Here is an 11,877-nt window from a genome sequence, read left to right as displayed (position 1 = left end):
GCTTCTTACAATGACTCATGTTTGAAGAATCTTAAAGAAAACTTATCATTGAGCAAAATGCTGATTTTGAATGGTGATCTGTTTCATGTCAGATGTTGTGCACACATATTAAACTTATTGGTGCAAGATGGCCTCAGTAAGATTAAGGATATCATTCAGAATGTTCGTGAAAGTGTGAAGTATATTAACCATAATGATTCAAGACTAAAGGCATTTTGTGATGTTGTAGAACAAAAACATATAAAAGAAAGAAAGCTCATCATTGATTGTCCCACTAGGTGGAATTCCACATTTCAAATGTTGTCAACAATATTGAAGTTCAAAACTGCATTTTCAGCCTATAATGAAAGAGATCCACACTATACTTATGCACCTTCACATGAGGATTGGGAAAAAGTGCAAAAGGTTTGTACACTTTTAGAAGTTTTTAATGTAGCTACACATATAATCTCAGGCAGTGAGTATCCTAGTACTAATTTATATCTTGTAGAAGTTTGGAGGGTTAAGCAACTAATAGACAATGCATTAGAGGATACAACTTTTTTCATGAGAGAAATGGCAGGTTCAATGAAGGTAAAGTTTGACAAATATTGGGGAGAATGTAATATGTTGATGTCCATTACAAGTGTTTTGGATCCTAGGTGCAAGTTCCATGTTGTTAACATATGTTTTCCATTGATATACAAGTCTGAAGAAATTGCAAAGGAGAATATAGAGAAGGTATGAAACTCACTTCAACAATTATATGATGAGTATGTGACTTTGAGTATCAATGAATCATCCTTAAATGAAATGAATGATACTGGCATAAATTCTTCAACTACATCTGCATCTAAATCTTCTATTGTCACGGGATATGATCAAATAATGAACATTGTGCGTGCAAATGAAGTCATCCCTCCAATGAAATCAGAATTAGAGGATTATTTTAAGGAAAATGTTTATATTCCTGAAACTAGTAACTCTTCTTTTAGTGTGTTAGAGTGGTGGAGGAACAATAGCCTAAAATACAAGGTTTTATCAAAGATGGCGGGTGACATACTCACTATTCCAATATCAACAGTAGCTTTAGAGTCTACATTTAGTATTGGGGGTAGGGTAATTAATGAGTATCGTTCTAAACTAAATGAAGAATCTATTGAAGCGCTCATTTGGGGGGGGGGGGGGGAATTGGCTTCGTCATAATTATAATTTGAAGAAAAAATCAAAGGTACATACTTATGGTTGTCATTTTAGTTCCTTTTTTTTTGTATTTATTAATTAGTCCTAATAACATTTTCCCCTTATTGTGAAGGTGAATGAAAAGCTTGAAGAAATCATCTTGAAGATAACTTGACTGCAGATGATTTGTAAATGTAAGTTCATTGTTGAAGTCACATTATAATTTTTAGTTGTATGTGTTTTAGTGACATCTTGGCTCATATTTTTGTTGCTGCTACGCAAGTTTATCTAGTTTATGTATTTAAACATTTTTAACAGATACTTAACTATGTCAAATTCAATTATTGTTATAATTCTTGTGTTGTCAAAATGTTAAACATAATGTTTGTGGTAGAAGTTTGCACTTTAATTTATTGGGTTAAGGGTGTATATCTTGAATTATATTTTGTTAGCTAGCTTTATAGCAACTGACGGATTAACGATGATTGTCTATACCATTTTTATGACATTATGAATGACAGGATTGAAGTGACATATAAAGTGCTTAGAGAGTTCACGTATGGAAAATTTTCAAAAAGAAAGAGACTCAAGCTAAAAGGATATTGCAACCAGAATAATACTTCCAAGGAAAAGAATGTTTTGTAAAGACATTTTCACACAATTTAGATATTTTTGTTTGGCTATATTAATATAAATCATCTCTAATCCATACATTTTTTAATATTATGCTCTTTTTTTTATTTTCTTTTGATATACTTTGTGTTTTAACGACTTGAATTCAATATGATTTTGTTTATTAATTATTTTTGGATTTGCACATTACTTATACAAAATTTTATAAGTTTCTTTTTTTAGTTAGTATTTCACTAGGTTTTAAAATAATTAATTGATCAAAAATGTCTTTAAACAAGTTTTTAAATAAGTTCATAGGTCAAATCAGGTTTTTATGTAAGCCGAGTCGAACCTTTAAAAAAAGTCTATAACACATAATGAGTCAAGCTCAAGCTTTGCACATTCAACTTAAGCCGAGCTCAAGCCTAATAAAGCTTGACTTGACTCATTTCTACCCCTACTTTCTATCTATCTTTATTCGGTTAAGATAGATAGTAAAAAAATTAAAAATATAATATGTCTTAAAATTTTAAGGAGTATATTTATCGTACTAGTAACACTTATTAATATATCTCTTTATTTATTTATTTTTTAAACTGCCACTTTTGGTCCATTATATTTTAATATTTTTTTTATTTTGATATATTAAGATTTAAAAGCTTCATTTTAGTTTTTTATATTTTTAAAAGTTTTATTTTTATACATTAAATTTTAAAAATCCCATTTTAACCCTTTATGTTTTTAAAATTTTCATTTTGATATTTTATTCTGATTTTCGTTAACAAAACATTTGTATGTTATTAATTTTTAAATAATTAATTTAAAATAGTATAGTTAAAATCAAAGTAAGTCCAAAATTTTTACTTAAATCAAAATTTTTTTATTACCATCAGAACTCAACGACTTTTTATTTATGTTGGTGTTGAATCAGAATGTGACTATGTGTTGATGTTTTTTGGTACATGAATGTTATGGATTTGGTTTGTGTTGTTGACAATGATTATAGTTCTAAGAGGTTATATATCTAAGTGAATAATAATTGCATGTTGTGGTTATTATGTAATTTGTAAAAGAAGATGATAGAGGCTAATGAAGCATATTGTTGATTTATTTTTAAGATAACAATGATTTTTAGTCATTCCTATTTTAATTAATTATTTTAAAATTTAAAGTTAATAATATATTAACATTGTTAACAGAAAATAGAAAAAATGATTAAAATAAAATTTTTAAAATAATAAAACTTTTAAAACTTAACTTATTGAAATAAAACTTTTAAAAACATAAAATATTAAAATAAAACTTTTAAAAATATAAAAAACTAAAATTAAATTTTCAAAATTTAATATAACAAAATAAAACAACAATAAATCCTAGTATGCCAAAAGTCACTTATAGTTTTTTTTTTCCTCTCATATTTCTACCTCAAATCTCAATTCACACTGTATACAGTCAGCGTCAACGTTTATCGCGACTCGTTAAAATCTAAGCGTAAAAGCGCTTCACAGTTACTTTGAGCTTTTTTGGAGAATGTAAAACGAAAAATCAAGAAAAAACGTGAAGAAAGAACACAAGTTTACACATGCACGATGTAACTTTTACGAAGCATAAGAAAACTTTCATTTCCATCATCTTAATTCGGAATTCGATCTAATGTCTAAAATGTTTCAGCGGAGCGATTCACCAAAACGATTAATAATCATACAAAGAGAAGAAGAAGAAGCAAGAGAGAGATCGTACTACGACGGAAGCAGTCACCGGAGACGCGTCAGAAATTCGATCGGCGGCGAAGCTAATGGACGGAGCCATTGGTGGCGCCGCCACGATTCTTGGAGGTCGTCATCATCGTCTTGAACTCCTCGAAGTTGACGCAGCCATCGCCGTCGGCGTCGACGGACTTGATCATGTCGCGGCATTCGTCGACGGAGCACTTGAGGCCGAGGCGGTTGAGCGCGAGGTGGAGCTCCGCGGCGGAGATGAGGCCGTTTTTGTCGCGGTCGTAGAGATCGAAGGCGTCGCGGAACTCGCCGGATCCGCCGTCGGCGGAGGCGTCGGAGCGGCAGAAGGCGGCGAACTCTGTGAGGCTGATGAAGCCGTCACGGTCGGTGTCGAGGTCTTCCATGAAGCGGCGGAGGTCCTCGGGAGAGACGCCGGATCCGAGCGACCGGAGCACGCTGTCGAGTTCGTCGGCGGAGATCTTGCCGTCGCCGTTGGCGTCGAAGCGGTTGAAGACTGTCTCGAGTTCGTTCATGTCTTCGAAGTACGGAAAGGACTCCGAACCCGGGTTTTGGTTCGGGTCGGATTCTGAAGGCGCGGGTGGGTTCGCTGCCATGATTGTTTCGTTCGGATGTTGCGTTTGGAGTGGATCGGACGAAGGTGGTTTTTTTATTTATACTGTGTTTGGATGATAGTTGTTGGTGTTTTGGAGTGGGACCTTTAATAGATTCGCAAAATGGCACGTTGTGACTGGTGGTCAATGTGCTTTAGTAAATAATAATAAAAAAAAACGCGAAAGTGATCAATTTAAAAAGAATGAATAGGTATTCTTTCTTACGCACAAAACAAAAAAAAAAAAAAAAGACGAAATGAATAGTTTAGAAAAAGAAGAGTACTTGTAAAAATATAGTACACTCTTTTTTTACCCACATTTTACTATAGATTTAAATTCTTATCTTGTAAACTTATTAATGTGATAAAAACATAATTGTTTTTAATAAAGTTATTGGTTTGAGTGATTTTAAATTTAATTTTTTAAGTAAAAATTTAAATTTAAGGTCTTATAGATAAAAAAAATATAATTAAAAAAAGAGATGATATCTCACTAAAAGTGACAATTATAAAAATTATAAGATTTTATAAAAAATTGTGGTGTGAATTAATTATTTGATAATGCTAATCATTAAGAAATGATAATTATTAAATTATTATGTAAAATTAATATTTAATTAAATAATATATTAATAAATTAAATAACATAAAATTTTTGCTAAATATTTCCTTAATTACCATCTAAAATAATAAAAATGAATAACGTTGAATGGAATTAAAAATATATAACATTTACTTCTTATAATAGTTATAAATATTTAGTGTAGTATATTAAAGTTATGGTTAAGAGAATAACAAAATTATAAGCCATATTTACAGTTGCCTTTAATGCGTATTAAACTTAAATACAAGCCTTTTCGGAAACAGTAATAGCGGTAATGAGTTCCATTGAGTTTGCTGGTTATTTTTCATCGATATTGCTTGAAGAATTAAGGTCCAAATTGGCGAAATTAATAATATATTTTTGGTGCAAAATTTGTAATATATAATTTTTTCTTTATTTGTGAAAAATTTTGTTCATCATCATTATAATGTTTAAAGTTTTCATTAATTTTTTGTCTTGGTAACTTTCATTGTACAAGCGCTTACATGACTATACATGTTTACATTTGATGCCACTACATAAATATTTTTGTAATGTGACATTGTTATCTGTCAATGCTTGATGGAACTAGGTAAGCGTTTTTAACTTTTTGTAATGAAGGGGTAATAAATAAAATATTTGAATATTACAAGTATCATAAAAGGAAAAGTTAACAAAAATTAAAAGTGAAGACTAAATGTTTAAGAGATGAAAAAGGATTTAAAGTCTCTTTTTTATTTATTTTACATTTAAGTCATTTAACAAATGGGATAAAACTTTATCTACTAATTCGTTTAATATATTGTTAACATTCTCTTATATATCACATTTTTATTTATTCTATAATATAATTATTATCAGTATATATATGCATAAAAAAGCACTTCGTTTTTGTAAGAAGTCAACTGCACCATTTACGGATGTACATGCATTTTTTTTTTATATTCGTCTAATTATAAAACAACACATCATTACAAAAATTAATATTTAAAAAAATGTCATTTAAAGAAAAGAAAAAAGCCAAATTTTGTAAAGACGTGTTGATTTTCAATTAGAGGAAGAAAGAACGCAACATGTGATTTAAATCTTTATTGTTTTTTTCTTGCAATAATGGGTGTTGGGGAATATTGATCGAGTACCTACATGTGGTGACATGGGGGTTGAAGAATTTTTTTTTTGTTTCCTCTTTTCTTTTGGGGAAAAGGCATATGCAATGACACCATATTAATGCATGGCATTGTTGCCTTGTGTGACACGTTTGTACCCAAAAGAGGAGATTGCCGATAGAACAAGAAAGAATGGCATCATATACTATATATCATTTTCATTCTCATCATGCCAAAAAAGTTAAATCCATTGCTTGAAGAATGGATATTGGAATTTAGTGTCCCCACTGAGTAATAATCAATAAATCACATGAACTGGTTTGGAAGGTGTCTGCTATATATGCATCGATCATTGCATGTGACTCGAGCTTCAAGGATGCAAACTCCTTCAATGCAAGCATTTGACATGTGGATATGACTTAGTATTAATTAGGATCTCCCCTTGGAGAAATAGCCGTGCTATAAAGCTAGACTTACACAAATTACCAAATAAAAAATAGCATATATTATTTAATATAGAATGATAGAAACATTTTTACTATTGATCAATTTAGGTTATTCAAAGTACGTACACATTACACGTGATTTATACTAGTGTCTTTCATCTCGATCAATCCCAAGCGGATATAATTTTCATCATAGTCTTTTGCCGGACTCCATTGCTTTACAATATACAATTTCATATATATGACTATTTGAAATATTTTACGTATACAAATTACATAATACATAATTAATCAACCTCTTACCTGAAAAGTAAAGACAAGCACGGCGATGTCTTATATATTTCTACTACTGATATCTTAAAATCAGAATTTTCTAATATGCATGCCACATTTTCTTTTAACATCATTTGCAATACTTCCATATATATACAATATATTGTCATTGTTTGTGGTCGGGTTCGGATTCCACGAGCACGGGGTGGGTTTTGTGGCGATTGTTTGTATGCTAATTTCAGCTTTGTTGTTTGTGATAGAATGCTCAGGGTTGTTTGGATCAACAAAAAATGGGTGAAGGTGTTGGTGATTCTATTGTGAGGTTTTATTTATTTTGTATTGTTTGTTTGGATTATTATTGCACTTTCTGTTTGGAGTGGGGCACTATTTGATTCTGGACTTCTGGAGGTGGTGATGTGTTGAGAAAGATCATTGATTCTACTCCAAGCTGAATGATTTCTTTTAACACCGTTAAAAGTAAAAATTACAAAAGAGATGAAAAAAAAGAGAATGTAAAAAATAAATATTAGAATAAAGAGAGACTCGTGAATAATGGAAGTTAAAGTTAGTACAAATATATTATAAAAATATGATGGAGAGATAACATGAAAGTGACAAAAATAGCTAAAAGAAAAAAAAATTGTATACAGATAAATGATTAAGTTAGCTACAAGTCTGTGTGTATGATACTATGGTTGATATTAAGTGTTCTATCACCTCTCCTACTAAGCTACGACTACCTACCATATGCATGCATATGTAATTGCACATTTGCATCTTCTACTAAACAAACAAACAAATAAACATAAATACTATTTTTTTTCTTAAATTTGTTAAACACGGACACTTAGGTTTTAGAAAAATAAAAAATTAATATTTTATCTTTGAATTTGTAAATTGTGTGACAAATTAATCATATAGTTAGTTTTTACGCTAACTCAAATGGTTATATTTACCTGATATTTCAACGATAAAGTGATATCTAATCGTTGTCACGTGTCACCTATGTGATGGTCATGTATAAAGAGTTGACTTTTTTATTTTGTCTCTAAACTTAATAATTAGAAATCATTTTAGTTTCTAAACTTAATTATTTACCAATATTTTGGTCCCGAACTTAACTACGCATTATTGTTTTAGTTCTTAAAAAGACTTTTGAATTTTTAATTAAGTGTCACATTAGATATAAATTGTTAGTATAGTGATAACAAATGAGATTTGTTTACGGTGATAACAATTATTTATGATGATGAAAAATAATTATTAAATATAGGAATCAAAGAAATATTATATATTATATTTGAAATCACTATTAATTTATTTATTATATTATATTAAGTTAAAATTCAGACAAATAATATTAAAACAATGACAAACAACAATATAATTGAATTGAAATAAATAAACATATGAAAATTAAATTAGTTTTTCATAAAAATCAAATTAAAAATGCCTATTATGTAAAGATATAGATACTAACCTATTTTTTTAAAAAGTTAGTATATTTATTTAATTAAGGAGAAAATTAAAAGGCAAAGAGATATAAAATGAATAATTTTATTTGACCAAAATTTAAGACAAAATTAGATATTTTCATTTTTTTTTCACTTTTTAAGGTATTCTCTTTTATTTTGTATACTCCAACACAACTAATATAATGAGTGAACTATATTTTATACTCAATTTTATAGGTAATGTATACTGTATACTCTGACATGACAAACAAGAGTTACCTTCTCCTTTGAGAATATAATGGGTGAATTATATTTTTTGCTCAATTTTGTCAATCATATTTTCAACTTATCACCATAGTATGTGTTAAGTTCATATACCAAAATGTTAGTAAATAGTTAAGTTCAAAGAATAAAATAACATCAAGTTGCTAAGTTCAAAGATCAAATCAAAAAGTTAACTTTTTGACACGTGACAATCATTAATTGTCACATTATCACCAAAAGTGTCGCATAGGTACAACTCTTCGAGTTATCAAAGAAAACTAACGATAGAGCTAATTTGTCATACTTTTTACTAAATCAGGGATAAAATTTTAATTTTCCATCTTTTAGGGACCTAACTGTCAGTGCCTAACAAATTCAATGACGAAAATGAATATTTATCCAACAAATAAAATTGGAACTCCAATTCATTATGGATGATCGATACATTAGTTAAAAATTAATTTCAAGCTCTCCAAAATCGTTTTCTTGAAAATAGAGTTCGCCACAAAATATATTCTTGGACAATGAACTTTAAATATGACTAAATTCTGAATCAAAGATTAGTTGGATAATCAATCTAAAAACCAAAGCTTATAGTTATCTCAAGGACCATTCAAGAAATCAAATACCCTCATCATGGTAGCTAAAAAAAATTATACTACTCAAAGAAATGGTAACTTCTGTGCCTTAAAAAAATGGTAACTTCAGTTTTCAAAAAGTTTAGGTTCCATTGAGAAGATCGTACGCGAATCGCATGACAACTTCCTAGAGTGACAACACACACAAGTCTCATTCATTTAAATTAATGTTGAGTGTCAATGCGAAACGTCCTTGATGACATGACAAATCCACGTGTGCAAGGGATGTTTCACGTCAACCAACAATATTTTTTACTATAATGTTTGTGATTTTTTTAATTTTGATTTTAAAATTTACAAAAGTAATGACTATTTTGAGAAGAAGACTCTTCTTCTGAATTTCATGATAATACTTTCTTCTGCAACGATAAAATGGACCCAACAAATATAACTTAATGACAAAATGATCCACAACAATATTGTAAATATAAAAAGGTGCATGTAGCCTTAAACGACAAATTTTGTTCAATACACATAACTAACACATTCTCATCATTATTAAATGGAGTTAAACCATCCTCAAACCCTATTCCCTGGTACCATATAAAACATCTTTTGAAATTGACTATATCCACCGCAAGCCTTACATAGACCATGGATAGTTCAAACATTCATCAAGACAATCTCCAATGCAAAGGGATAAATCGAACAAAAATGACAGCCACAAACCAAACACCAGCATCCACCATCATGTCATCACGACCACCAACAATGCCAAGGCTGGAACAGAGCAAATGTAGCACTCACAATTTATGTAAAAAGAAAGAGGATATATGAATGGTTAATTCTTTTGATGACTTAATAAAAACTTCAAAAACACACATACTACAACTGATAATTTGGGTCACACATACTTAACCCAACTCGTGACTTTCACTTTAATTATGTGGATTTGTCACATCATCGTTCATGTGTCATGTCACAAAAAAAGTTAACAAAAATAGAATAGACTTGATGATAGGATTAAATTATTGATACATTTATAAAATTATGGATAAATTAATCATTTTTATATTACAAACAAATTGACAGTAATCTTTGAAATATGAACTTGTTTCTTACTAACTGAATTTTACAAACAAATTGAAAGTAATCTTTGAAATATGAACTTGTTTCTTACTAACTGAATTAATTTTTTTTTGGTGTCTCATTTAATTCTGTGGTAAAACAAATTAAGAACCAAATTAAAGCACAACCACCATAGAATATACATTGCCATATAAGATTATAAATAGTAGTAACAGTACATATTACAAGAACGAGACACTTGATACCCATTATTACCAATTAGGACATATCCTACCAAAGCGAGGCAGCCAATGAAGTAAGAGGAATTGCAGGTGGTTACAAATAAAATAATTGAAGTGCAGTATAAACATAAGCCTACCTACCCAGCTAGAGATCATTGATGAACCGTTCAAACAAAAGCTCAACAACCAGAATGCGTCGAATACTAATTGGAAATAAATTGGCATTAGAAACTTAAAATATTAGAACAAACCATAACTCACAGAGTACCCTAACTCTACATACTAGCATAATAACACATTTTTGGCATTAGTGATAAGCCTAGCTAGGTAGATAAAAATTATTGTTTAGTTAAATGATGATACGATTAATTAGGGCAGAAAGTGACCAAATAGTTAGCCTTAGAGCAAGTAACAAGGCCGGTGGTGTCATCAAAGGCATAGGAGTACACCTTAGGACAAGAGCTCTTGAAGATTCTGGAATACACTGTGGGCCCACAGGCCCGCGGGCTTCTATAACTGCCAGTGCAACAGTACCTCAGGTATTTAAAGGTTGTTGCTTCCTGCACCTCTAAGTTGCTTCCTCATCCCTTTTTTGGTTTATGAAATAATTAATTTAAAATGTAAAATTACATTTTGTACCTTCATTTAGTCTTCTGAAATGACTAATTCAAAAGGTGAAATTTTTTCAAAAAGAGTGCAGGAAACAGCTTGGAGATGCAGAAAACAACATCCAGCATTAAAGGGATATCCTTCCCATACAAAACCATCAGTATCGTGTAGCCCAACTAGAGACCTTCCCAACCCATTTGCTATAAGCCTATAAGTATACGGTGATATACGAGCATGTCATACATGTGTTACGATGTAATAATAGAGAGATAAAGAGGATTCTTAAGTGTTTACTAAATGGTTGTTACTCTGTCTTGTTTAAAATATAATAGTATACATTATTGTTATCACTAGTTAAAACTTATAGAAGAATGTAAATTACATGTGATTCATTTTTCTTTGTTTAATAAATCTTATTTTTTGTAATTTTTAATAAATTTTAACTATTAGTAAAGAATTTATTTTAGGAACTTAAAATAGCTAGGCCTCATAAATCATTTCATTTTTTGATATTTCTATAAATTAAGTTGCATAACTACCTTTCAATTATTTTGTTAATAATGAAAAAACGAATTCTTATATATAAGCAATTCTTAAAAAAAAATCTATGCCATCCTCTTATAACATTAATTAATAAACCTAATTAAGAACGTAAGAATGTTTCCTACCTAAGAACTAGATATTTAGCCTATACATCACTCTAATGTATGTTAGGTTGAGGAAAGAAAGGGAAAGGAAATAAAAAAAATAAAAAATGATGCATAAATAAGTTGATTGATAAAAAAAATAAAAAATAAAAGGAAAGAAAATTAAATATGTATATAAAATAATAAAAATATAGTTAATAAAATAAACAAATGTATAAAAATAAAAGGTGATTTAGCCTTCTACTCAGTCACCCTTTTCATCTTCTTTCTTCTCCAAATTCAAAGGATTACAATCAGCTTACAAGCCTTATTGTTTTATCCAAACAAACTGATACTCTTTATAAGGCTTGGATAATACTTAGCTAACAAGTCAATAATCAGCTTACAAGCCTTATTGTTTTATCCAAACAAACTGATACTGATCTTTATAAGGCTTGAATAATACTTAGCTAACAAGTTAACCTAATATTAAATTAGGTCTTAAACTCAAATTTTAACATGATATT

General features: G+C 29.7%; 1 protein-coding gene across 1 annotated transcript; it reads right to left on the bottom strand.

Annotated features, from left to right (window-relative positions):
• Nucleotides 1-3,348: 3,348 nt before the first annotated feature.
• On the bottom strand, nt 3,349-4,178 carry LOC114418665 (probable calcium-binding protein CML18). Its single transcript, XM_028384127.1, has one exon. It carries the CDS (start codon nt 4,103-4,105, stop codon nt 3,566-3,568), a length of 540 nt encoding a protein of 179 aa, XP_028239928.1. The 5' UTR covers nt 4,106-4,178; the 3' UTR covers nt 3,349-3,565.
• Between the last annotated feature and the right edge of the window lie 7,699 nt (nt 4,179-11,877).

This window comes from Glycine soja, chromosome 7 (genome assembly GCF_004193775.1).
Source record: "Glycine soja cultivar W05 chromosome 7, ASM419377v2, whole genome shotgun sequence".
NCBI lineage: Eukaryota > Viridiplantae > Streptophyta > Magnoliopsida > Fabales > Fabaceae > Glycine > Glycine soja.
This window is presented reverse-complemented; position numbering and strand designations above follow the sequence as displayed.

What these genes read in the sequence shown, in the direction of transcription:
- LOC114418665 (XM_028384127.1), bottom strand. Translation starts at nt 4,105, where the DNA reads ATGGCAGCGAACCCACCCGCGCCTTCAGAATCCGACCCGAACCAAAAC.